This window comes from Tachyglossus aculeatus, chromosome 1 (assembly GCF_015852505.1).
Source record: "Tachyglossus aculeatus isolate mTacAcu1 chromosome 1, mTacAcu1.pri, whole genome shotgun sequence".
Classification (NCBI taxonomy): domain Eukaryota; kingdom Metazoa; phylum Chordata; class Mammalia; order Monotremata; family Tachyglossidae; genus Tachyglossus; species Tachyglossus aculeatus.
Window position 1 is genome coordinate 5,263,855 of NC_052066.1, and position 27,870 is coordinate 5,291,724.

The window sequence follows — 27,870 nt, forward strand, 5'->3', positions numbered from 1 at the left end:
ATATGTTTGTACATATTTATTACTCTATTTTACTTGTACATATCTATTCTATTTATTTTATTTTGTTAGTATGTTTGGTTTTGTTCTCTGTCTCCCCCTTTTAGACTGTGAGCCCACTGCTGGGTAGGGACTGTCTCTATATGTTACCAACTTGTACTTCCCAAGCGCTTAGTACAGTGCTCTGCACACAGTAAGCGCTCAATAAATACGATTGATAATAATAATAATAATAATAATGGCATTTATTAAGCGCTTACTATGTGCAAAGCACTGTTCTAAGCGCTGAGCACTGTTCTAAGCGCTGAGCAAAGTTGGCAACATGGAGACGGTCCCTACCCAACAGTGGGCGCACAGTCTAAAAGTGTTAAGCGCTTACTATGTGCAAGGCACTGTTCTAAGCGCGGGGGGAATTGGGAGTCTCCCTGGAATTGGGGGGTCTGTCTGGGTTCAGGGTCTCCCAGGAGTGAGAGGTCTCTCTGGGGTTAGGGTCTCCCAGGGATTGGGGTCCTTCAGGAGTGAGGGGTCTCCCCAGGGTCGGGGTCTCTCTGGAATTGGGGGTTTCTCTGGGGTCGGGGTCTCTCTGGAATTGGGGGTCTCTCTGGGTTCAGGGTCTCCCAGGAGTGAGAGGTCTCTCTGGGGTTAGGGTCTCCCAGGGATCGGGGTCCTTCAGGAGTGAGGGGCCTCCCCAGGGTCGGGGTCTCTCTGGAATTGGGGGTTTCTCGGGAGTCGGGGTCTCCCTGGAATTGGGGGTCTGTCTGGGGTCAGGTTCTCCCAGGAGTGAGAGGTCTCTCTGAGGTTAGGGTCTCCCAGGGATCGGGGTCCCTCAGAAGTGAGGGCTCTCTCGGGGGTCATGGCCTCCCTGGAATTGGGGAGTCTCTCTGGGTTCAGGGTCTCCCAGAAGTGAGAAGTATATCTGGGGTTAGGGTCTCCCAGGGATTGGGGTTCTTCAGGAGTGAGGGATCTCCCCAGGGTTGGGGTTTCTCTGGGGTCGGGATCTCCCTGGAATTGGGGGTCTGTCTGGGGTCGGGGTCTCCCAGGAGTGAGAGGTCTCAATGGGGTTAGGGTCTCCCAGGGATCGGGGTTCTTCAGGAGTAAGGGGTGTCCCTAGGGTCGGGGTCTCTCTGGAATTGGGGGTTTCTCTGGGGTTGGGGTCTCCCTGGAATTGGGGGTCTCTCTGGGTTCAGGGTCTTCCAGAAGTGAGAAGTCTCTCTGGGGTTAGGGTCTCCCAGGGATTGGGGTTCTTCAGGAGTAAGGGGTGTCCCTAGGGTCGGGGTCTCTCTGGAATTGGGGGTTTCTCTGGGGTTGGGGTCTCCCTGGAATTGGGGGTCTCTCTGGGTTCAGGGTCTTCCAGAAGTGAGAAGTCTCTCTGGGGTTAGGGTCTCCCAGGGATTGGGGTTCTTCAGGAGTGAGGGATCTCCCCAGGGTTGGGGTTTCTCTGGGGTCGGGGTCTCCCTGGAATTGGGGGTCTGTCTGGGGTCGGGGTCTCCCAGGAGTGAGAGGTCTCTCTGGGGTTAGGGTCTCCCAGGGATCGGGTTCCCTCAGGAATGGGGGGTCTCCCTGGGGTCAGGGTCTCTCTGGAATTGGGGTTTCTCTGGGGTCGGGGTCTCCCTGGAATTGGGGGTCTCCCAGGAGTGAGAGGTTTCTCTGGGGTTAGGGTCGCCCAGGGATCGGGGTCCTTCAGGAGTGAGGGATCTCCCCAGGGTCGGGGTCTCTCTGGAATTGGGGGTTTCTCTGGGGTCAGGGTCTCCCAGGAGTGAGGGCTCCCTGTTATTAGGGGTGTCTCTGGGGTTGGGGGTCTCCCAGGGATTGGGGTCCTTCAGGAGTGAGGGGTCTCTCTGGGGTCGGGGGTCTCCCAGGGATCGGGGTTCCTCAGGAGTTATGGGGTCTCTCTAGAATTGGGGGTTTCTCTGGGGTCAGGGTCTCCCAGGAGTGAGGGATCTCTCAGGGATTGGGGTCCCTCAGGAGTGAGGGGTCTCTTGGGAATCAGGGTCTCTCTGGAATTGGGGGTCTCTCTGGTGTCAGGGTCTCACAGGAGTGAGAGGTCTCTCTGGGGTTTGGGTTTCCCAAGGATTGGGGTCCCTCAGGAGTGAGGGGTCTCCCTGGAATTGGGGGTCTCTCTGAGGTCGGGGTCTCCCTGGAATTGGAGGTCTGTCTGGGGTTGAGGTCTCACAGGAGTGAGAGGTCTCTCTGGTGTTAGGGTCTCCCAGGGATTGGGGTTCCTCAGGAGTGAGGGGTCTCTCTGAGGTCGGGGTCTCCCTGGAATTGGGGGTCTGTCTGGGGTCAGGGTCTCACAGGAGTTAGAGGTCTCTTTGGGGTTAGGGTCTCCCAGGAATCGGGGTCCTTCAGGAGTGAGGGGTCTCCCCAGGGTAGGGGTCTCTCTGGAATTGGGGGTTTATCTGAGGTCAGGGTCTCCCAGGAGTGAGGGGTCTCTCTGGAATTAAGGGTCTCTCTGGGTTTGGGGGTCTTTCTGGAATTATGGGTCTCCCTGAAGTCGGGTCTCCCAGGGATTGGGGTCCTTCAGGAGTGAGGGGTCTCTCTGGGGTTGGAGTCTCTCTGGAGTGAGGGGTCTCTCTGGGGTCGGGGGTCTCCCAGGGATCAGGTTCCCTCAGGAGTTAGGGGGTCTCTCTAGAATTGGGGGATTCTCTGGGGTCAGGGTCTCCCCTGAGTGAGGGGTCTCTCCGGGGCCAGGGGTCTCTGTGGGGTCAGGGTCTCTCTGGGGACAGGGTCTCTCTGGAATTGGGGATCTCTCCGGAGTGAGGGGTCTCTCGGGTTGGGGTTCTCCCAGGGATCAGGGTCTCTCAAGAGTTGGGGTCTCTCTGGGGTTGGGGTCTCTCTGGAATTGGGGGTCTGTCTGGAATTGGGGGTCTTTCTGGGGTCGGGGTCTCTCTGGAATTGGGGGTTTCTCTGGGATCAGGGTCTCTCAGGAGTGAGGGGGTTTCTCTCTGGGGTTGGGGTCTCCCAGGGATTGGTGTCCTTCAGGAGCGAGGGGTCTCTTCTGGGTCGGGGTCTCTGTGGGGCCAGGATCTCTCAAGAGTGAGGGGTCTCTCTAGAATTGGGGGGTCTCTCTGGACTGAGGGGTCTCTCTGGGGCTGGGGGTCTCCCAGGGATCGGGGTCCCTCAGGAGTTAGGGATCTCTCTGGAATTGAGGTTTTCTCTGGGGTCGGGGTCTCTCAGGAGTGAGGGGTCTCAGTGGGGTCAGGGTCTTCCAGAAGTGAGGGGTCTCTCAGGGGTTGGGGTCTTTCAGGGATTGGTGTCCCTCAGAAGTAAGGGGTCTCTCCGGGGTCAGGGTTTCCCTGGAATTGGGGGTCTGTCTTGGGTTGGGATCTCTCAGGAGTGAGGGAATCTCTGGGATTGGGGGTCTTTCTGAGCTGGATTGGGGTCTCTGGGGTTGATATCTCAGTGATCGGGGTCTCTCAGCGATTAGGGGATTGAAGTCTCTGGAGAAGCAGCTTGGCTTAGTGGATAGAGCCCACGCCTGGGAGTCAGAGGGACCTGGGTTCTAATCCCGGCCCCGCCACTTATCTGCTGGGTGACCGTGGGCAAGTCACTTCACTTCTCAATTCCCTCATCCGGAAAATGGGGATTAAGAGTGTTAGCGCCATGTAAAATAATAATAATATTAATAATGTTCGTATTTGTTAAGCACTTATTAAGTGCCAAGCACTGTTCTAACTGCTGGGATAATAATAATAATAATAATAATAATAATAATGGCATGTTAAGCGCTTACTATGTGCAAAGCATTGTTCTAAGCACTGGGGAGGTTACAAGATGATCAGGTTGTCCCACAGGGGGATCACAGTCTTCATCCCCATTTTACAGATGAGGTAACAGAGGCCCAGAGAAGGAAAGTGACTTGCCCAAAGTCACACAGCTGACAATGGGGGAGCTGGGATTTGAACCCATGACCTCTGACTCCAAAGCCCGGGCCCTTTCCACTGAGCCACGCTGCTTCTCTGATAGATTCAAGGTCATCAGGGGTAATAATAATAATAATGATGGGATATGTTAAGCGCTTACTATGTGCAAAGCACTGTTCTAAGCGCTGGGGGGGATACAAGGAGATCAAGTTGTCCCACATGGGGCTCACACTCTTAATCCCCATTTTACAGATGAGTTAACTGAGGCCCAGAGAAGTTAAGTGACTTGCCCAAAGTCACACAACTGACAATTAGCGGAGCCGGAATTTGAACTCCTGACCTCCGACTCCAAACCCCGGGCTCTTTCCACCGAGCCACGCTGCTTCTCTAGATACAAGGTCATCAGGTTGTCCCACATGGGGCTCACAATTTCAATCCCCATTTTACAGGTGAGGTCAGTGAGGCCCAGAGAACTGAAGTGACTTGCCCAAGGTCACCCAGCAGACAGTTGGCGGAGCTGGGATTAGAACCCATGACCTCTGGCTCCCAAGCCCGGGCTATTGCCGCTAGGCCATCTGGTCATCAGGTTGTCCCACGCGGGGCTCACAGTCTTCCTCCCCATTTTCCAGATGAGGTCACTGAGGCCCAGAGAGGTGAAGTGACTTGCCCAAAGTCACCCAGCTGACAAGTGGCGGAGCCGGGATCGACTGTGTCCAACGTAACTAACGGGCATCTACCCCATCTTGGCACGTAGTAAGTGTTTAGCAAGTACTGTAATTATTATTTCATTCAATCGTATTTATTGATCGCTTCCTGGGTGCAGAGCACTGTACTGAGCGCTTGGGAGAATGCAGTATAACAATAAACAGACACACTCCCTGCCTGGGGTTGGGGTCCCATTGGAGTCGGGATCTCTGGAGTCGGGGGGTCTCTCTGGGAGCGAAGTCTCTCCCGGGTTGGGTGTCTCTGCCATCGACATCTCAGTGATCGGAGTCTCTCTGGCAGTGGGATCTCTCCGGGGTCATTCATTCATTCATTCAATCGTATTTATTGAGCGCTTACTCATTCATCCATTCAGTCGTATTTATTGAGCGCTTACTGTGTGCAGAGGACTGTACTAAGCACTTAATGGGGGTCTGGGATCCGTGGCTGTCCGGGGTTGGGGCTTTTCTTCCCCTTCCCTTCCCCACAGCACCTGTATATATGTATATATGTTTGTACATATTTATTACTCTATTTATTTATCTCGTACATATCTATTCTATTTATTTTATTTTGTTAGTATGTTTGGTTTTGTTGTCTGTCTCCCCCTTCTAGACCGTGAGCCCGCTGTTGGGTAAGGACTGTCTCTATATGTTGCCAATTTGTACTTCCTAAGCGCTTAGTCCAGTGCTCTGCACACAGTAAGCGCTCAATAAATACGATTGATGGTGATGATGATGATGATTTATTTATCTTGTACATATCTATTCTATTTATTTTATTTTGTTAGTATGTTTGGTTTTGTTGTCTGTCTCCCCCTTCTAGACTGTGAGCCCACTGTTGGGTAGGGACTGTCTCTATATGTTGCCAATTTGTACTTCCCAAGCGCTTAGTACAGTGCTCTGCACACAGTAAGCGCTCAATAAATGCGATTGATGATGATGCTGATTTATTTATCTTGTACATATCCATTCTATTTATTTTATTTTGTTAGTATGTTTGGTTTTGTTGTCTGTCTCCCCCTTCTAGACTGTGAGCCAGCTGTTGGGTAGGGACTGTCTCTATATGTTGCCAATTTGTACTTCCCAAGCGCTTAGTCCAGTGCTCTGCACACAGTAAGCGCTCAATAAATGCGATTGATGATGATGATGATGATGATGATTTATTTATCTTGTACATATCTATTCTATTTATTTTATTTTGTTAGTATGTTTGGTTTTGTTGTCTGTCTCCCCCTTCTAGACTGTGAGCCCGCTGTTGGGTAGGGACCGTCTCTATGTGTTGCCGACTTGTACTTCCCAAGCGCTTAGTACAGTGCTCTGCACACAGTAAGCGCTCAATAAATATGATTGATGATGATGATGATTTATTTATCTTGTACATATCTATTCTATTTATTTTATTTTATTAGTATGTTTGGTTTTGTTGTCTGTCTCCCCCTTCTAGACTGTGAGCCCGCTGTTGGGTAGGGACCGGCTCTATGTGTTGCCGACTTGTACTTCCCAGGCGCTTAGTGCAGTGCTCTGCACACAGTAAGCGCTCAATAAATCATCATCAATCGTATTTATTGAGCGCTTACTGCGTGCAGAGCGCTGTACTAAGCGCTTGGGAAGTACAATTGATAGGATTGATTGATTGATTGATTTTCTTGGGGTCGGGGTCCAGGATCTGACTGTGCCTGATTCCCGGGGCTCAGACGGTGACGATGCTGAAAGCCGTGATCCTCATCGGGGGACCCCAGAAAGGTGAGGACTCCCCGGACTCCTTTGTCCCCCAAGCCCCTCGTCCCCTCCCTGCCCAGGAGTCATTCAGACGTATTTATTGAGCGCTTACTGCGCTCAGAGCACTGGACTGAGACAGCAATAAAGAGAGACAATCCCTGCCTGCAGCGGGCTCACGGTCTAGAGGCGGGGGAGATGGGCATCGATACAAGTAAGTGGGCATCAATAGAAATAAATAGAATTATAGATAAATACCTGGCGGGGAGAGCAAAGAGGGAGTCGGGATGATGGGGAGGAGGAGCAGAAGAAAAGGGGGGTTCAGTGTGGGAAGGCCTCCTGGAGGAGGTGAGCTTTCAGTAGGGCTTTGAAGGGAGGAAGAGAGCTAGTTTGGCGGATGGGCAGAGGGATTGGGGGCATTCCGGGCCCGGGGGAGGACGGGGGCTGGGGGTCGATGGTGGGACGGGTGAGAACGAGGACTAACGGTGAGGAGATTAGCGGCGGAGGAGCAGAGGGTGCGGGCTGCGATGGAGAATGAGAGAAAGGAGGTGAGGTAGGAGGGGGAGAGGTGATGGACAGCCTTGAAGCCGACGGTGATGAGTTTTTGCTTGATACGGAGGTGGATGGGCAACCACAAGAGATTTTTGAGGAAGTGGGGAAGTGCCCTGAACATTTCTATAGAAATGCTCTACATTCGTACTTACTGAGCGCTTACCGTGTGTGCAGCACTGCACGAAGCCCTCGGGAGAGCACAGAATAACAGTAAGCAGACACATTCCCTGCCCACAATGAGCTCACGGTCTAAAGTGGGGAACGGACACGAATAGAAATAAATAACTGACGGATGCGGACGTAAGTGGTGCGGGGCTGAGGGAGGGATGAAGAAAGGGAGAGGGCGACGCAGAAGGGAGGGGGAGAAGAAAGGAGGGCGCAGTCGGGGAAGGCCTCTTGGAGGAGGTGGGTTTTCAATAATAATGATGGTATTAAGCGCTTACTATGTGCAAAGCACTGTTCTAAGCGCTGAATAAGGCTTAGAAGAGGGGGAGAGTCATTGTCTGTGGGATTTGAGGAGGGAGGGAGGGCTGGGCCAGAGGCAGGACGCGGGCGAGAGGTTGGCGGCGAGAGAGGCGAGATGGAGGGCAGGGAGGAGGTTGGCATGAGAGGAGCAGAGCATGCCGGCTCGGTTGGAGGAGGAGAGCATCCAGCGGAGGGCTGATAATAATAATAATAATGATGATGATGGTATTTGTTAAGCACTTACTATGTGCGAAGCACCGCTGTAAGCGCTGGGGAGGTTACAAGGTGATCAGGTCATCCCACGGGGGGCTCACAGTCCTCATCCCCATTTTACAGACGAGGGAACTGAGGCACCGAGAAGTGACTTGCCCAAAGTCACCCAGCGGACAGTTGGCGGAGCCGGGATTAGAACCCACGACCTCCGACTCCAAAGCCCAGGCTCTTGCCACTGAGCCACGCTGCCTCTCTGTCTTCATCATCATCATCAATCGTATTTATTGAGCGCTTACTATTTGCAGAGCACTGTACTAGGCGCTTGGGAAGTCCAAATTGGCAACACATAGAGACAGTCCCTACCCAGCAGTGGGCTCACAGTCTAAAAGGGGGAGACAGAGAACAAAACCAAACATACTAACAAAATAAAATAAATAGAATAGATATGTACAAGTAAAATAGAGTAATAAATATGTACAGACATATATACATGTATACAGGTGCTGTGGGGAAGGGAAGGAGGTAAGATGGGGGGGGATGGAGAGGGGGACGAGGGGGAGAGGAAGGAAGGGGCTCAGTCTGGGAAGGCCTCCTGGAGGAGGTGAGCTCTCAGTAGGGCCTTGAAGGGAGGAAGAGAGCTAGCCGCTTAAAGCCAACGGGGACGAGTTTCTGTTTGAAGCATTTGGTTGGATGAGTCGCCCCAGGGGCCCGCGAACCCCATCCCACCGTCCCTCTCCCCCCAACACGACCCCCGGAACCCCCCGCACCTCCAACCCCGCAGCTTTGTCCCCCCTTCCCATCCCTCCAGGGACGCGATTCCGACCTCTCTCCTTCGAAGTGCCGAAGCCTCTGTTCCCGGTGGCCGGAGTCCCCATGATCCAGCACCACATCGAGGCCTGTGCTCAGGTAACGCCCTCTGCCCGCTCCCTGGGGACAGAAAGGGAAACTGAGGCACGGATCGAGGCGGGGCCCGCCCGGGCACCCTTGGGGACACAAGCCTGGGGGTCCTGACTTCCCCTCTGGCCGACCGGAGAAAGGGGCGGTTCCTCTGTGGGCACAGCGAGGAGGTGTCAAGCTGGAGGATGGGTAGAGGCCCAGCTTTTTAAGAATAATTACAATAATATGTTATTTATTAAGCGCTTACTCTGTGCCAAGCACTGCGGTCTCTCCCAGGAGCTGGGCACAGCTCTGGGGGTGGGGAAGGGAACACAACCGGCTTCTTGCCCGCGTCCGACCGACGCCACCAACGCCCATCTCATTGCCTCACCCTCAGTGAGGAGCAGCGTGGCTCAGTGGAAAGAGCCCGGGCTTTGGAGTCAGAGGTCCTGGGTTCAAATCCCCACTCCACCACCCGTCTGCTGTGTGACCTTGGGCAAGTCACTTAACTTCCCTGAGCCTCAGTTACCTCATCTGTAAAATGGGGATTAAGACTGTGAGCCCCACGTGGGGCAACTTGATCACCTTGTAACCCCCCCACCAGCTCTTAGAGCAGTGCTCTGCACATAGTAAGCGCTTAACAAATGCCATTAAAAAAAAAACCCTCCCTCTGTCCCCCAGCTGCCTCCATTCCTATTTTTTTTTTCTTTAGTGGTATTTAAGGGCTCACTGTGCCATCCATTCGTTCATTCAATCGTATTTATTGAGCACTCACTGTGTGCAGAGCAGTGTGCTAAGCACTTGGAAAGTACAATTCAGCAACAGAGAGAGACAGTCCCTGCCCACAACGGGCTCACAGTCTAGAAGCGGGGAGACAGACACCAAAACAAGTAAACAGCCACCGATAGCATCAGTATAAATAAATAGAATTATATATGTGTGTGTATATATATATATATTCATTAATAATAATAATAATAATGACATTTATTAAGTGCTTACTATGTGCAAAGCACTGTTCTATGTGCTGGGGAGGTTACAAGGTGATTAGGTTGTCCCACGGGGGGTGCTCACAGTCTTCATCCCCATTTTACAGATGAGGTCACTGAGGCCCAGAGAAGTGAAGTGACTTGCCCAAAGTCACACAGCTTTCAATTGGCGGAGCCGGGATTTGAACCCTTGACCTCTGACTCCTAAGCCCGGGCTCTTTCCACAGAGCCACGCTGCTTCTCTTCATTCAGTTGTATTTATTGAGCGCTTACTGTGTGCAGAGCACTGTACTAAGTGCTTGGGAAGTACAAGTTGGCAACATATAGAGACGGTCCCTACCCAACAACGGGCGCTCAGTGTAGAAGGGGAAAGACAGACACCAAAACAAGTAAACAGCCATCGATAGCATCAATATAAATATAGAATTATATATATATATATATATATATGTATATTTATTCATTAATAATGATGACATTTATTAAGCGCTTACTATGTGCAAAGCACTGTTATATGTGCTGGGGAGGTTACAAGGTGATCAGGTTGTCCCGTGGGGGGCTCACAGTCTTCATCCCCATTTTACAGATGAGGTCACTGAGACCCAGAGGAGTGATTTGCCCAAAGTCACACAGCCGACAGTTGGCGGAGCTGGGATTTGAACCCTTGACCTCTGACTCCTAAGCCCAGGCTCTTTCCACAGAGCCACGCTGCTTCTCTTCATTCAATTGTATTTATTGAGCGCTTACTGTGTGCAGAGCACTATACTAAGTGCTTGGGAAGTACAAGTTGGCAACATAGAGAAATGGTCCCTACCCAACAACGGGCTCACAGTCTAGAAATATATATATATATATATATATATATATATATATATATATATATATATATATATATATATATATATATATATATATATATATATATATATGTATGTATGTATGCATATATAGGTATGTGCATATATACTATCGGGGAAGCAGCGTGGCTCAGTGGAAAGAGCCCGGGCTTTGGAGTCAGAGGTCAGCTGTTCAAATCCCAGCTCCACCAACTGTCAGCTGTGTGACTTTGGGCAAGTCACTTCACTTCTCTGGGCCTCAGTTCCCTCATCTGTAAAATGGGGATGAAGACTGTGAGCCCACCGTGGGACAACCTGATCACTTTGTAACCTCTCCAGCGCTTAGAACGGTGCTTTGCACATAGTAAGCGCTTAATAAATGCTATCATTACATATATGTATGTGTATATATATGTGTGTGTATATATATGTGTGTATGTATATATATATATATATGTATGTGTTTATTTTACTTGTACATATCTATTCTATTTATTTTATTTTGTTAGTATGTTTGGTTTTATTCTCTGTCTCCCCCTTTTAGACTGTGAGCCCACTGTTGGGTAGGGACTGTCTCTATATGTTGCCAATTTGTACTTCCCAAGCGCTTAATACAGTGCTGTGCACATAGTAAGCGCTCAATAAATACGATTGATGATGATATGTATGTATGCATATATATGTGTGTGCATATATATGTATGTTGTATATGTATGTATGCATATATATGTGTGTGCATATATATGTATGTATGCATATGTATGTGTATATATGTTTGTATATATATGTACATCAAAACAAGTAAACGCATTAATGTAAATAAATAGAATTATAGATATATATGCATATATACACAAGTGCTGTGAGGCGGGGAGGTGGGATAGAGCAAAGAGGGTGAGTCGGGGAGCTGAGGAAAAGGGGGCTGAGTGTGGGAAGGCCTCCCGGAGGAGGTGAGCTCTCAATAGGGCTTTGAGCACTTTTAGACTGTGAGCCCACTGTTGGGTAGGGACTGTCTCTATATGTTGCCAACTTGTACTTCCCAAGCGCTTAGTACAGTGCTCTGCACACAGTAAGCGCTCAATAAATACGATTGATGATGAAGGGAGGAAGAGAGCTAGCTTGGCGGATGTGCGGAGGGAGGGCGTCCCGGGCCAGGGGTAGGACGTGGGCTGGGGGGTCGACGGCGGGACGGGCGCTGTAGCAGCACGGCCTAGTGGAAAGAGCCCGGGCCCGGGAATCAGAGGACCTGGGTGCTAATCCCGTGTCTGCTGTGTGACCTTGGCCAAGTCACTTCACTTCTCCGTTACCCCATTGGCAAAATGGGGGGGTTAAATCCTGCTTAAACTTGTGAGCCCCACGTTGGACAGGGACTGTGTCCAACCCAATTCACTTGTCTCCACCCCAGTGCTTGGCACAGAGTAAGCACTTAAGTACCAGAATCACTATTATTATGATGATGATGATATATACTATCGGGGAAGCAGCGTGGCTCAGTGGAAAGAGCCCGGGCTTTGGAGTCAGAGGTCAGCGGTTCAAATCCCGGCTCCGCCAACTGTCAGCTGTGTGACTTTGGGCAAGTCACTTCACTTCTCTGGGCCTCAGTTCCCTCATCTGTAAAATGGGGATTAAGACTGTGAGCCCCCCGTGGGACAATCTGATCACCTTGTAACCTCTCCAGCACTTAGAACAGTGCTTTGCACATAGAAAGCGCTTAATAAATGCTATCATTACATATATATATGTGTGTGTATATATATGTATATATATATATATATATGTATGTGTTTATTTATTTTACTTGTACATATCTATTCTATTTATTTTATTTTGTTAGTATGTTTGGTTTTGTTCTCTGTCTCCCCCTTTTAGACTAATATTATTATTATTATTATAGTTAGCAAGCACCAGGGATATGGTAGTCCATCTTAGTAATAGTAATAATAATAATGGCATTTATTAAGCGCTTACTATGTGCAAAGCACTGTTCTAAGCGCTGGGAGGGGATGCAAGGTGATCAGGTTGTCCCACGGGGGGCTCACAGTCATCACCCCCATTTTACAGATGAGGTCACTGAGGCCCAGAGAAGTGAAGCGACTTGCCCAAGGTCACGCAGCAGACGTGTGGCGGGGCCGGGATTCGAACCCATTACCTCTGACTCCAAAGCCCGAGGTTTTTCCACTGAGCCCCGCTGCTTCTCATGTCAACCCCCTCCCTTCTTCCCTCCTCCATGTATCAATCTTCCTCCCCCCGACTCACCCTCTTTGCTCTACCCCACCTCCCCGCCTCACAGCACTTGTGTATATACATATATATTTATCTATAATTCTATTTATTTACATTAATGCCTGTTTACTTGTTCTGATGTACATATATATATATTTATTACTCTATTTTACTAGTACGTATTTATTTTATTTGGTTTATTATGTTTTGTTTTGTCGTCCATCTCCCCCTTCTAGACTGTGAGCCCGCTGTTGGGTAGGGACCGTCTCTAGATGTTGCCAACTTGGACTTCCCAAGCGCTTACTACAGTGCTCTGCACACAGTAAGCGCTCAATCAATACGATTGAATGAATGAATGAACGTAGTAAGCGTGTAATAAATGGCATTATTATTATTATTATTATTATCTTGCTTCCCCAGGGGTCTGGTCTGGACCCCACCTGGTGGTCCATCCCATCCTCAATCGTCAATCGTATTTATTGAGCGCCTACTGTGTGCAGAGCACTGGACTAAGCGCTTGGACATGCCTTCCGTGTTTTTCCGCCCACCCCCCAGGTAGCAGGATTGCAGGAGATCCTGCTTATTGGATTCTACCAGCCGGATGAGGCTCTCAGTCGCTTCGTGGGCAGTGCCCAGAGGGAGTTCGACATTCCCATCCGGTGAGTGGCGGAGGGGGAGGAGGGAGGGAGAGGGCCTCGGCATCCCCGGCCCTTACCTCGCATCCGTGGCTCAGTGGAAAGAGCCCGGGCTTTGGAGTCAGAGGTCACGGGTTCAAATCCCGGCTCTGCCGATTGTCAGCTGTGGGACTTCGGGCAAGTCACTTCGCTTCTCTGGCCCTCAGTTCCCTCATCTGGAAAATGGGGATGAAGACCCTGAGCCCCGCGTGGGACAACCTCTCTGTATGTTGCCAACTTGTACTTCCCAAGCGCTTAGTACAGTGCTCTGCACATAGTAAGCGCTCAATAAATACGATTGATGATGATGATGGATTCAAATCCCGGCTCTGCCAATTGTCAGCTGTGGGACTTTGGGCAAGTCACTTCGCTTCTCTGGGCCTCAGTTCCCTCATCTGGAAAATGGGGATCAATCAATCAATCAATCGTATTTATTGAGCGCTTACTATGTGCAGAGCACTGTACTAAGCGCTTGGGAAGTACAAATTGGCATCACATAGAGACAGTCCCTACCCAACAGTGGGCTCACAGTCTAAAAGGGGGAGACAGAGAACAGAACCAAACATACCAACAAAATAAAATAAGTAGGATAGAAATGTACAAGTAAAATAAATAAATAAATAAATAAATAGAGTAATAAATATGTACAACCATATATACATATATACAGGTGCTGTGGGGAAGGGAAGGAGGTAAGACGGGGGGATGGAGAGGGGGACGAGGGGGAGAGGAAAGAAGGGGCTCAGTCTGGGAGAAGGGGCTCAGTCTGGGGATGAAGACCCTGAGCCCCACGTGGGACAACCTCTCTATATATACCTGTATATATGTATATATGTTTGTACATATTTATTACTCTATTTATTTTGTTTGTACATATCCATTCTATTTATTTTATTTTGTTAGTATGTTTGGTTTTGTTCTCTGTCTCCCCCTTTTAGACTGTGAGCCCACTGTTGGGTAGGGACTGTCTCTGTATGTTGCCAATTTGTACTTCCCAAGGGCTTAGTACAGTGCTCTGCACACAGTACGCGCTCAATAAATACGATTGATGATGATGATATGTTGCCAATTTGTACTTCCCAAGCGCTTAGTACAGTGCTCTGCACACAGTACGCGCTCAATAAATACAATTGATGATGTTGATGATGATGACAACCTGATCGCCTTGTAACCTCCCCAGTGCTTAGAACAATGCTTGGCACATAGTAAGCGCTTAATAAATGCCATCATTATTATTATTATTATCTCCCCCAGCGCTTAGAACGGTGCTCGGCACATAGTAATCAATCAATCAATCAATCGTATCTATTGAGCACTTACTGTGTGCAGAGCACTGTACTAAGCGCTTGGGAAGTACAAGTTGGCAACATCTAGAGACAGTCCCTACCCAACAGTGGACTCACAGTCTAGAAGAAGCGCTTAACCAATGCCATTATTGTTAATAATAATGTTGTTATTGTCGTTCATTCATTCATTCATTCAATCGTATTTATTGAGCGCTTGCTGTGTGCAGAGCACTGGACTAAGCGCTTGGGAAGTCCAAGTTGGCAACATATAGAGACGGTCCCCACCCAACAGTGGGCTCACAGTCTAGAAGGGGGAGACAGAGCACAAAACAAAACATATTAACAAAATAAAATAAAGAGAATAAATATGTACAAATAAAATCAATCAATAAATAGAGTAATAAATCCATACAAACATAGATACATGCATACAGGTGCTGTGGGGAGGGGAAGGAGGTAAGGTCGGGGGGATGGGGAGGGGGAGAGGAAGGAGATATATATGTATATATGTTTGTACATATTTATTACTCTATTTATCTATTTATTTTACTTGTACATATCTATTCTATTTATTTTATTTTGTTAGTATGTTTGGTTTTGTTCTCTGTCTCCCCCTTTTAGACTGTGAGCCCACTGGTGGGTAGGGACTGTCTCTGTATGTTGCCAACTTGTACTTCCCAAGCGCTTAGTACAGTGCTCTGCACACAGTAAGCGCTCAATAAATACGATCGATGATGATGATGACGAGAGGAGGAGGTCGTTATTACCTCGTCTGTGAAATGGGGATTAAGACTGTGAGCCCCATGTGGGACAAGCGCTTAGTACAGTGCTCTGCACATAGTAAGCGCTCAGTAAATACGATTAAATATGATTAAATACAGGGACTGTGTCCAACCTGACTCGCTTGTATCTCCCCAGGCACTTAGTACAGTGGCTGGCACAGAGTAAGTGCTTAACAGATACCATTAAAAACAAAGGAACCTCTGGAGTCCAGCAGGGACGGAGAAGCAGCGTGGCTCAGTGGAAATCAATCAATCAATCATATTTATTTAGCGCTTACTGTGTGCAGAGCACTGGACTAAGCGCTTGGGAAGTCCAAGTTGGCAACATCTAGAGACAGTCCCTACCCAACAGTGGGCTCACAGTCTAAAAGGGGGAGACAGAGAACAAAACCAAACAGACTAACAAAATAAAATAAATAGAATAGATATGTACAAGTCAAATAAATAAATAGAGTAGCCCGGGCTTTGGAGTCAGAGGTCATGGGTTCGAATTCCGGCTCTGCCACATGTCTGCTGTGTGACCTTGGGCAAGTCACTGCACTTCTCCGACCCTCAGTGACCTCATCTGGAAAATGGGGGTGAAGACTGTGAGCCCCCCGTGGGACAACCTGATCACCTTGTGTTCCCCCCAGCGCTCAGAACAGTGCTCTGCACATAGTAAGTGCTTAACAAATGCCATCATTATTATTATTCTCTGAGCCTCAGTGACCTCATCTGGAAAATGGGGATGAAGACTGTGAGCCCCCCGTGGGACAACCTGATCACCTTGTATTCCCCCCAGCGCTCAGAACAGTGCTCTGCACATAGTAAGTGCTTAACAAATGCCATCATTATTATTATTCTCTGAGCCTCAGTGACCTCATCTGGAAAATGGGGATGAAGACTGTGAGCCCCGCGTGGGACAACCTGATCATATGTTGCCGACTTGTACTTCCTAAGCGCTTAGTCCAGTGCTCTGCACACAGTAAGCGCTCAGTAAATATGATTGCATGAGTGAATGAATAATAGTAATAATTGTAGTATTTGTTAAGCGATTACTATGTTGCCAGGCACTGTACTAAGCACTGGGGTGGATACAAGCAAATCACATTGGATGCAGTCCCTGTTCCACCCGGGGCTCACAGTCTCAATCCCATTTTGCAGATGAGGGAACGGAGGCCCAGAGAAGTGAAGTGACTTGCCCGAGGTCACACAGCGGACAAGTGGAGGGAGAGAGGCCGGCAGGCAACGGGCTCGCCGGGCACACCTGGGACGCGGGGCTTAGTGGGTGGAGCCCGGGCCTGAGAGTCCGAAGGCCTTGGGTTCGAATCCCGGCTCCACCACTTGTCTGCTGTGTGACCTGGGGCAGGTCACTTCACATCCCTGGGCCTCGGTTCCCTCGCCCGTAAAATCAGTCAATCCATCAGTCGTATTTATGGAGCGCTTACTGTGTGCAGAGCACTGGACAAAGCGCTTGGGAAGTCCAAGTTGGCAACGTATAGAGACGGTCCCTACCCAACGGTGGGCTCACAGTCTAGAAGGGGGAGACAGAGAACAAAACCAACCATACTAACAAAATAAAATAAATAGAATAGATAGGTACAAGTAAAATAAAGAAATAGAATAATAAATATGTACAAACACATATACATATATACAGGTGCTGTGGGGAAGGGAAGGAAGTAAGATGCGGGGGATGAAGACTGTGAGCCCCTCATGGGACAGGGACTGGGTCCAACCCGGTTACCTTGTATCCACCCCAGCGCTTAGTACAGTGCCTGCCCCCCTCTCCATCCCCCCCGCCTTACCTCCTTCCCCTCCCCACAGCACCTGTATATATGTTTGTATGTATTTATTACTCTATTTATTTTATTTGTACATATTTATTCTATTTATTGTATTTTGTTAATATGTTTTGTTTTGTTATCTGTCTCCCCACAGCACCTGTATATATGTTTGTATGTATTTATTACTCTATTTTATTTGTACATATCTATTCTATTTATTTTATTTTGTTAATAAGTTTTGTTTTGTTGTCTGTCTCCCCCTTCTAGACTGTGAGCCCACTGTTGGGTAGGGGCCGTCTCTCTATGTTGCCAGCTTGTGCTTCCCAAGCACTTAGTCCAGTGCTCTGCATACCGTAAGCGCTCAAAAAATACAATTGAATGATGAAAAAGCATTCAACAAGTAATAATAATATTGATGGTATTTGTTAAGCGCTTACTATGTGCAAAGCCCTGTTCTAAGCACTGGGGAGGTTACAAGGTGATCAGGTTGTCCCACGGGGGGGCTCACAGTTTTAATCCCCATTTTACAGATGAGGGAACTGAGGCACAGAGAAGTGAAGTGAGACTGAGCCCCCTCCTTCCTCTCCCCCTCCTCCCCCTCCCCATCCTCCCCGCCTTACCTCCTTCCCTTCCCCATAGCACCTGTATATATGTTTGTACGTCTTTATTACTCTATTTTATTTGTACATGTTTATTCTATTGATTTTATTTTGTTAATATGTTTTGTTTTGTTGTTGTCTGTCTCCCCCTTCTAGCCTGTGAGCCCGCTGTTGGGTAGGGACCGTCTCTAGATGTTGCCCACTTGGACTTCCCAAGCGCTTAGTCCAGCGCTCAATAAATACGATTGAATCAATCGTATTTATTGAGCGCTTACTATGTGCAGAGCACTGTACTAAGCGATTGAATGAAGTGGCTTGCCCAAAGTCACCCAGCTGACAGTTGGCGGAGCCGGGATTTGAACCCATGACCCCTGGCTCCAAAGCCCCTGCTCTTTCGTTGGTTCAATCATATTTATTGAGCGCTTACTGTGTGCAGAGCACTGTACTAAGCGCTTGGGAAGTACACATCGGCAATATGCAGAGACGGTCCCTACCCAACGATGGGCTCACAGCCTAGAAGGGGGAGACAGACAACAAAACGACTGGTGAATTACAGTGCCTGACACAGAGTTAGCACTTAAACACTACAATTCTTATCATTATTGTTACAAGAAATGAAGGAATTTTAGTGTTCATACAATCCGTACAACACAGGCATACACTCACAGTAATAATAATAATAACGATGGCATTTGTTAAGCGCTTACTACGTGCAAAGCACTGTTTTAAGCGCTGAAGCACTGTTCTAAACAAAACGAAACAAATAATAGACAGGTGAATTGCAGTGCCTGACAGAGTTAGCACTTAAACACTACAATTCTTATCATTATTGTTACAAGGAATGAAGGAATTTTAGTGTTCATACAATCCGTACAACACAGGCATACACTCACAGTAATAATAATAATAACGATGGCATTTGTTAAGCGCTTACTATGTGCAAAGCACTGTTCTAAGCGCTGAAGCACTGTTCTAAACAAAACGAAACAAATAATAGGTGAATTGCACTGCCTGACAGAGTTAGCACTTAAACACTACAATTCTTATCATTATTGTTACAAGGAATGAAGGAATTTTAGTGTTCATACAATCCGTACAACACAGGCATACACTCACAGTAATAATAATAATAACGATGGCATTTGTTAAGCGCTTAGTACATGCAAAGCACTGTTCTAAGCGCTGAAGCACTGTTCTAAACAAAGCGAAACAGATAATAGACAGGTGAATTGCAGTGCCTGACAGAGTTAGCACTTAAACACTACAATTCTTATCATTATTGTTACAAGGAATGAAGGAATTGTAGTGTTCATACAATCCGTACAACACAGGCATACACTCACAGTAATAATAATAATAACGATGGCATTTGTTAAGCGCTTACTACGTGCAAAGCACTGTTCTAAGCGCTGAAGCACTGTTCTAAGCAACAAAACAAAACAAATAATAGACAGGTGAATTGCAGTGCCTGACAGAGTTAGCACTTAACTTATCATTATTGTTACAAGGAATGAAGGAATTGTAGTGTTCATACAATTCGTACAACACAGGCATACACTCACAACAATAATAATAATAATAACGATGGCATTTATTAAGCGCTTACTACGTGCAAAGCACTGTTCTAAGCGCTGAAGCACTGTTCTAAACAAAACGAAACAAATAATAGACAGGTGAATTGCAGTGCCTGACAGAGTTAGCACTTAAACACTACAATTCTTATCATTATTGTTACAAGGAATGAAGGAATTGTAGTGTTCATACAATTCGTACAACACAGGCATACACTCACAATAATAATAATAATAACGATGGCATTTGTTAAGCGCTTACTACGTGCGAAGCACTGTTCTAAGCGCTGAAGCACTGTTCTAAACTCACAAGGAGTAACGGATGGAGTGGTCACCTCCCCTTCGAAGGAAGGAATAACAGATCTGAGGAAAGTAAGGAGGTCCGGATTATAGAGCAGATCCGCGTGGGATCAACTGAAAAGATGAGGCCCCGTCATTTCCAATGCAGCGGGGAAACTTGGGGCTAAAGGGCCTCAAACTCAGTACCTTGTGATCATCATCATCGATCGTATTTATTGAGCGCTTACTATGTGCAGAGCGCTGTACTAAGTGCTTGGGTAGTACAAATTGGCAACATAGCGATGATGAGGAGTTAGATGAGGAGTTAGAGTTAGACTGTTAGACTGTGAGCCCACTTTTAGACTGTGAGCCCACTGTTGGGTAGGGACTGTCTCTATACGTTGCCAATCTGTACTTCCCAAGCGCTTAGTACAGTGCTCTGCACATAGTAAGCGCTCAATAAATACGATTGATGATGAGGAGGAGGAGGAGGAGCCCATGCAAGATGCAGGCAGTGGCTCTTCTTTCCAGTCTTCTTTCACAGTCCCTTCTTTTAGACTGTGAGCCCACTGTTGGGTAGGGACTGTCTCTATATGTTGCCAATCTATACTTCCCAAGCGCTTAGTACAGTGCTCTGCACATAGTAAGTGCTCAATAAATACGATTGATGAGGAGGAGGAGGAGGAGGAGCCCACGCAAGATGCAGGCAGTGGCTCTTCTTTCCAGTCTTCTTTCACAGTCCCTTCCTTTAGACTGCGAGCCCACTGTTGGGTAGGGACTGTCTCTATATGTTGCCAACTTGTACTTCCCAAGCGCGTAGTCCAGTGCTCTGCACATAGTAAGCGCTCAATAAATACGATTGATGAGGAGGAGGAGGAGGAGGAGCCCACGCAAGATGCAGGCAGTGACTCTTCTTTCCAGTCTTCTTTCACAGTCCCTTCTTTTAGACCGCGAGCCCACTGTTGGGTAGGGACTGTCTCTATATGTTGCCAATCTGTACTTCCCAAGCGCTTAGTCCAGTGTTCTGCACACAGTAAGCGCTCAATAAATACGATTGAGGATGATGAGGAGGAGGAGGAGCCCACGCAAGATGCAGGCAGTGGCTCTTCTTTCCAGTCTTCTTTCACAGTCTCTTCTTTTAGACCGTGAGCCCACTGTTGGGTAGGGACTGTCTCTATATGTTGCCAACTTGGACTTCCCAAGCGCTTAGTCCAGTGCTCTGCACCCAGTAAGCGCTCAATAAATACGATCGATTGATTGATTTCCACCGAGCCACACTGCTTCCCTGAGTACCGTTGTTATTGTTGCTGTCATTATTAGGTATCTGCAGGAGTTTGCCCCGTTGGGCACAGGCGGGGGCCTCTACCATTTTCGGGACCAGATCCTAGCCGGGGGGGCCCGAGGCCTTCTTCGTGCTCAACGCTGACGTCTGCTCGGACTTCCCCCTGGCCGCTATGTTGGAGGCCCACCGGGCCCGGCCCCGGCCCTTCCTCCTGCTGGGGACCACGGTGATTGCTTGGACGACACTCGGGGGGGGGTGGTCCCCGGGGGAGGTTTGGGTATCATTCCCCTCATATAGATACTTCATCCAAGCCCCGTTGATCCCCTCTATATGTACAAACATATATATAGGTGCTGTGGGGAAGGGAGTCCGCACCCTCCGCTCTTCCACCGCTGATCTCCTCACCGTACCTCGCTCTCGCCCGTCCCGCCATCGACCCCCGGCCCACGTCATCCCCCGGGCCTGGAATGCCCCCAATCCCTCTGCCCCTCCGCCAAGCTAGCTCTCTTCCTCCCTTCAAGGCCCTGCTGAGAGCTCACCTCCTCCAGGAGGCCTTCCCAGTCTGAGCCCCTTCCTTCCTCTCCCCCTCGTCCCCCTCTCCATCCCCCCATCTTACCTCCCTCCCTTCCCCACAGCACCTGTATATATGGATATATGTTTGTACAGATTTTTTTACTCTATTTATTCATTTAATTTATTTGTACATCTATTCTATTTATTTTATTTTGTTAGTATGTTTGGTTTTGTCCTCTGTCTCCCCCTTTTAGACTGTGAGCCCACTGTTGGGTAGGGACTGTCTCTATATGTTGCCAATTTGTACTTCCCAAGCGCTTAGTACAGTGCTCTGCACATAGTAAGCGCTCAATAAATACGATTGATGATGATGATGAAGGAGGTAAGATGAGGGGGATGAAGAGGGGGACGAAAGGGGCTGAGTGTGGGAAGGCCTCCTGGAGGAGGTGAGCTCCCAGTAGGGCCTTGAAGGGAGGAAGCGAGCTAGCCGGGTGAAGTCTTCAGGAGACAGTCAGTCTGTGGTAATTTTTGAGTAATAATAATAAGAATGGCATTTATTAAGCGCTTACTATGTGCAAAGCACTGTTCTAAGCGCTGGGGGACTACAAGGTGATTAGGTTGTCCCGCGTGGGGCTCACAGTCATCATCCCCATTTTACAGATGAGGGAACAGGCTCCGAGAACTGAAGTGACTTGCCCAGGGTCACACAGCAGACATGTGCTGTGTGAAGCAGCGTGGCTCAGTGGGAAAGAGCCCGGGCTTTGGAGTCAGAGGTCATGGGTTCAAATGCCGGCTCCGCCACTTGTCAGCTGTGTGACTTTGGGCAAGTCACTTCACTTCATCTGTAAAATGGGGATGAAGACTGTGAGCCCCACATGGGACAACCTCATCACCTTGTATCCCCCCAGCGCTTAGAACAGTGCTTTGCACATAGTAAGCGCTTAATAAATGCCATCATCATCATCATCATCATCATGTGCAGAGCCAGGATTCAAACCCATGACCTCTGACTCCAAAGCCCGGGCTCTTTCCACTGAGCCACGCTGCTCCTCTGTACACACTACGAGAGTACACACTACGTGCAGAGCACTGTTCTGAGCACGCGGGAGAGTCCAGCAGACTCGGTAGAGGACGAAAGCGTTAGTCGACGCTATCCCTGCCCTCGCGGAGTCGACGGCCTACTGTGTACTGAGCGCTTGGGAGAGGACGGCAGAGTTAGGAGACCTGATCCCTGCCCTCATTCATTCTTTCAGTCATTCATTCATTCATTGAATCGTATTCATTGAGCGCTTACTGTGTGCAGAGCACTGGACTAAGCGCTTGGGAAGTACAAGTTGGCAACATCTAGAGACGGTCCCTACCCAACGACGGGCTCACAGGCTAGAAGGGGGAGACGGACAACAAAACAAAACATGGGGACAGGTGTCAAGTCATCAGAATAAATAGAATCAATCGTATTTATTGAGCGTTTACTGTGTGCAGAGCACTGGACTAAGCGCTTGGGAAGTACAAGTTGGCAACATCTAAAGACGGTCCCTACCCAACGACGGGCTCAGTCTAGAAGGGGGAGATGGACAACAAAACAAAACATGGGGACAGGTGTCAAGTCATCAGAATAAATAGAAATAAAGCTAGATGCTTTACATTAATTACATTAACAACATAAATAGAATAGTAAATATGGACAAGTAAAATAGTGTAATAAGTCTGTACAAAAATATATACAGGTGCTGTGGGGAGGGGAAGGAGGTAGGGCCGGGGGGATGGGGAGGAGGAGAGGAAAAGGGGGGCTCAGTTTGGGAAGGCTTCCTGGAGGAGGTGAGCTCTCAGTAGGGCTTTGAAAGGGGGAAGAGAGCCAGCTAAAAGTGAAACTGATACAAATCATGAGGCCACCTCATATATATTGAGCGCTTACTGTGTGCAGAGCACTGGACTAAGCACTTGGGAAGTAGAGGAGCTAGAGAAGCAGCGTGGCTCAGTGGGAAGAGCCCGGGCTTTGGAGTCAGAGGTCGTGGGTTTGAATCCCGCTCCACCACAAGTCTGCTGTGTAACCTTGGGCAAGTCACTTAACTTCTCTGAGCCTCAGTTACAGATTAAGACTGAGCCCTACGTGGGACAACTTGATCACATTGTAACCCCCCCAGTGCTTAGAACAGTGCTTTGCATGTAGTAAGCGCTTAACAAATGCCATGATTATTATTATTATTATTATTCATTCATTCAATCGTATTGAGCGCTTACTGTGTGCAGAGCACTGGACTAAGCGCTTGAGAAGTACAGATTGGCAGCTGCAGAGCACTGTTTGAGCACTTGGGAGCGTTCATTCATTCATTCAATCGTATTGAGCGCTTACTGTGTGCAGAGCACTGGACTAAGCACTTGGGAAGTACAAATTGCCAGCTGCACAGCAATCAGTCAATCATATTTATTGAGCGCTTACTGTGTGCAGAGCACTGTACTAAGCGCTTGGGAAGTACAAGTTGGCAACACATAGAGACAGTCCCTACCCAACAGTGGGCTCACAGTCTAAAAGGGGGAGACAGAGAACAAAACCAAACATACTAACAAAATGAAATAGAATAGATATGTACAAGTTAGGGTAATAAATATGTACAAACATATATACAGGTGCTGTGGGGAAGGGAAGGAGGTAAGATGAGGGGGATGGAGAAGGACGAGGGGGAGAGGAAGGAAGGGGCTCAGTGTGGGAAGGCCTCCTGGAGGAGGTGAGCTCTCAGTAGGGCCTTGAAGGGAGGAAGTGAGCTAGCTTGGTGGATGGAGCATTCATTCATTCAATCGTATTAAACACTTACTGTGTGCAGAGCACTGTACTAAGCGCTTGGGAAGTCCAAGTTGGCAACACCTAGAGACAGTCCCCACCCAACAGCGGGCTCACAGTCTAGAAGGGGGAGACAGAGAACAAAACATATTAACAAAATAAAATAAATAGAATAGTTAGTCCAGTGGAGCAGCTGGCAAGCGGGAGGGAGGGCGGGCGGGCGGGCGGGCCAGCCGGTTTCTTCTCCCACTCGACTTCCCACTGTGGTTTCCTTCCTCAGGCCAACAGGACTCAGTCCCTCAACTACGGCTGCATGGCGGCTGACCCTGACACCCATGAGGTGAGCCCCCTCTCCTTCCCCCGCTACGCCCCTGCCCGCTTCCCCCCTGTCCTGGACCCCCCGGGCCCCAAGGAGACGACCCCTCAGCCTCCCGACCCGGAGAGATCGTTTAGCCGTCCCGGTTCTCTCCACCCCGGAAATAAAAATAATAATGATGGCATTTATTAAGCACTTACTATGTGCAAAGCACTGTTCTAAGCGCTGGGGAAGTTACAAGGTGATCAGGTTGTCCCACGGGGGGCTCACAGTCAATCCCCATTTTACAGATGAGGTGACTGAGGCACAGAGAAGTGACTTGCCCAAAGTCACACAGCTGACAATTTGGCTAAGCGCTTAGTCCAGTGCTCTGCACACAGTAAGCGCTCAATAAATACGATTGAATGTATGAATGAATTGGCGGAGTCAAGATTTGAACCCATGACCTCTGACTCCAAAGCCCGGGCTCTTTCCACTGAGCCACGGAAATAAGCAGCGTGAGAAACGGCGTGGCTCAGTGGAAAGAGCCCGAGCTTTGGAGCCAGAGGTCATGGGTTCAAATCCCAACCCCGCCACTTGGCAGCTGTGTGAGTTTGGGCAAGTCTTAACTTCTCAATCCATCAATCAATCGTATTTGTTGAGCGCTTACTGTGTGCAGAGCACTGGACTAAGCGCTTGGGAAGTACAAGTTGGCAACATATGGAGACGGTCCCGACCCAACAGTGGGCTTCTCTGTGTCTGTTACCTCATCTGTAAAATGGGGATGAAGACTGAGCCCCACGTGGGACAACCTGATTACCTTGTATCCCCCCAGTGCTTAGAACAGTGCTTTGTACATAGTAAGCGCTTAATAAATGCCATCATCATTATTATTATTATAAGCGGGAGCTGACGACTTGGAATCCGGCCTGGACTGTCCCAGTCTACACCTGATTCTGTCCCAGAATCCGGCCCCAGTCCCCGCGTGCTTCTGTCCCAATCAATCAATCAATCGTATTTATTGAGCGCTTACTGTGTGCAGAGCACTGTACTGAGCGCTTGGGAAGTACAAGTTGGCAGCATAGAGAGACGGTCCCTACCCAACAGTGGGCTCACAGTCTTCTCTGTGTCTGTTACCTCATCTGTAAAATGGGGATGAAGACTGAGCCCCACGTGGGACAACCTGATTACCTTGTTTCCCCCCAGTGCTTAGAACAGTGCTTTGCACATAGTAAGCGCTTAATAAATGCCATCATCATTATTATTATTATAAGCGGGAGCTGACGACTCAGAATCCGCCTTCCTCTCCCCCTCCCCATCCCCCCGCCTTACCTCCTTCCCCTCCCCACAGCACCTGAATATATGTCTGTACGGATTTATTACTCTATTTATTTTACTTGTACATATTTATTCTATTTATTTTATTAATATGTGTTGCTTTGTTGCCTGTCTCCCCCTTCTAGACTGTGAGCCCGTGTTGGGTAGGGACCGGCTCTATATATGGCCAACTTGGACTTCCCAAGCGCTTAGTACAGTGCTCTGCACACAGTAAGCGCTCAGTAAATACGATTGAATGAATGAATTGAATGAATGAATGAATCCGGCCTGGACCGTCCCAGTCTACGCCTGCTTCTGTCCCAGAATCCGGCCCAGTCTGCCCCAGTCCCCGCCCGCTTCTGTCCCAGTCAGTCAATCAATCGTATTTTTAGACTGCGGGCCCACTGTTGGGTACGGACTGTCTCTGTATGCTGCCAATTTGTACTTCCCAAGCGCTTAGTACAGTGCTCTGCACATAGTAAGCGCTCAATAAATACGATTGATGATAATGATGATTTATGGAGCGCTTACTGTGTGCAGAGCACTGTACTGAGCGCTTGGGAAGTACGAGTTGGCGACGTATAATCCGGCCCAGTCTGCCCCAGTCCCCACCTGCTTCTGTCCCAAAATCGGGCCTGGTTCGCCTCAATCAATCAATCAATCAATCGTATTTATTGAGCGCTTACTGTGTGCAGAGCACTGTACTAAGCACTTGGGAAGTCCAAGTTGGCAACATATAGAGACAGTCCCTACCCAACGGTGGGCTCACAGTCTGAAAGACTGTCCCCACCTGCCCCTGAACCCACCCCGGCCCGCCCCAGTCCCCACCTGCCTCTGGCCCAGTCCGCCCCAGTCTCCGCCTGCCTCTAAACCAGAACCAGGCTCGCTCCATCCCAGTCCCAGTCTGCCCCAGTTCCCTCTCCGCCCAGACCCAGTTCGTCTCGGTCCACCCCGGCCACCGCCTGCCGCTGGCCCAGAATCAGGCCCAGTTTGCCCAGTGCCCATCTTCCCCTGGGCTACGATGGACGGGACCCGGACGTTACGCCGGGGCGCTGCTGGGAGTCGTATTCCCGGGAATCTGTGGAGTAACCACCCCCACTTTGAGACACCCTTCAGGGGATATATATGTATATATGTATATATGTGAGTACACATATGTACGTACTCTTGGACATGTTTACTATTCTATTTATTTTATTTTGTTAATACGTTTTGTCGTCTGTCTCCCCCTTCTAGACTGTGAGCCTGTTGTTGGGTAGGGACCATCTCTATATGTTGCCGATTTGTACTTCCCAAGCGCTTAGTAAAGTGCTGTGCACACAGTAAGCGCTCAATAATCCAGTGGCTACCAATCAATCTGCGCATCAGACAGAAACTCCTCACCCTGGGCTTCCAGGCTGTCCATCCATCCATCCTGTCGCCCCCTCCTCGCTCACCTCCCTTCTGTCCTTCCCCATCCCAGCCCTCACCCTCCGCTCCTCCGTCGCTAATCTCCTCACCGTTAGGCCTCGTTCTCGCCTGTCCCGCCATCGACCCCCGGCCCATGTCATCCCCCGGGCCTGGAATGCCCCCAATCCCTCTGCCCATCCACCAAGCTAGCTCTCTTCCTCCCTTCAAGGCCCTACTGAGAGCTCACCTCCTCCAGGAGGCCTTCCCAGACTGAGCCCCTTCCTTCCTCTCCCCCTCGTCCCCCTCTCCATCCCCCCATCTTACCTCCTTCCCTTCCCCACAGCACCTGTATATATGTATATATGTTTGTACAGATTTATTACTCTATTTATTTATTTATTTTACTTGTACATATCTATCCTATTTATTTTGTTAGTCTGTTTGGTTTTGTTCTCTGTCTCCCCCTTTTAGACTGTGAGCCCACTGTTGGGTAGGGACTGGCTCTATATGTTGCCAATTTGTGCTTCCCAAGCGCTTAGTACAGTGCTCTGCACATAGTAAGCGCTCAATAAATACGATTGATGATGATGATGAATAAATGCGATTGAATGAATGAATGAATATGTATACCTGTATATATGTATATATGTTTGTACATATTTATTACTCTATTTATTTATTTACTTGTACATATCTATTCTATGTATTTTATTTTGTTAGTATGTTTGGTTTTGTTCTCTGTCTCCCCCTTTTAGACTGTGAGCCCACTGTTGGGTAGGGACTGGCTCTATATGTTGCCAACTTGGACTTCCCAAGCGCTTAGTACAGTGCTCTGCACACAGTAAGCGCTCAATAAATATGATTTATTGATTGATTGATAGATTGAGCCCCAAGAGGCCCCTTG

General features: G+C 48.7%; 1 protein-coding gene across 1 annotated transcript in view; it reads left to right on the forward strand.

The window, feature by feature from the left end:
* The first annotated feature begins 4,504 nt into the window (after positions 1 to 4,504).
* The window catches only part of GMPPA (GDP-mannose pyrophosphorylase A), a 44,207-nt gene continuing 20,841 nt past the window's right edge, over positions 4,505 to 27,870 (forward strand). Inside the window, 7 exon segments of the mRNA XM_038743269.1 lie at positions 4,505 to 4,613; positions 6,215 to 6,307; positions 8,319 to 8,416; positions 12,990 to 13,093; positions 20,712 to 20,781; positions 20,783 to 20,899; positions 24,246 to 24,305. Coding sequence (XP_038599197.1) covers positions 6,268 to 6,307; positions 8,319 to 8,416; positions 12,990 to 13,093; positions 20,712 to 20,781; positions 20,783 to 20,899; positions 24,246 to 24,305 — 489 coding nt within the window. The 5' untranslated portion in view covers positions 4,505 to 4,613; positions 6,215 to 6,267.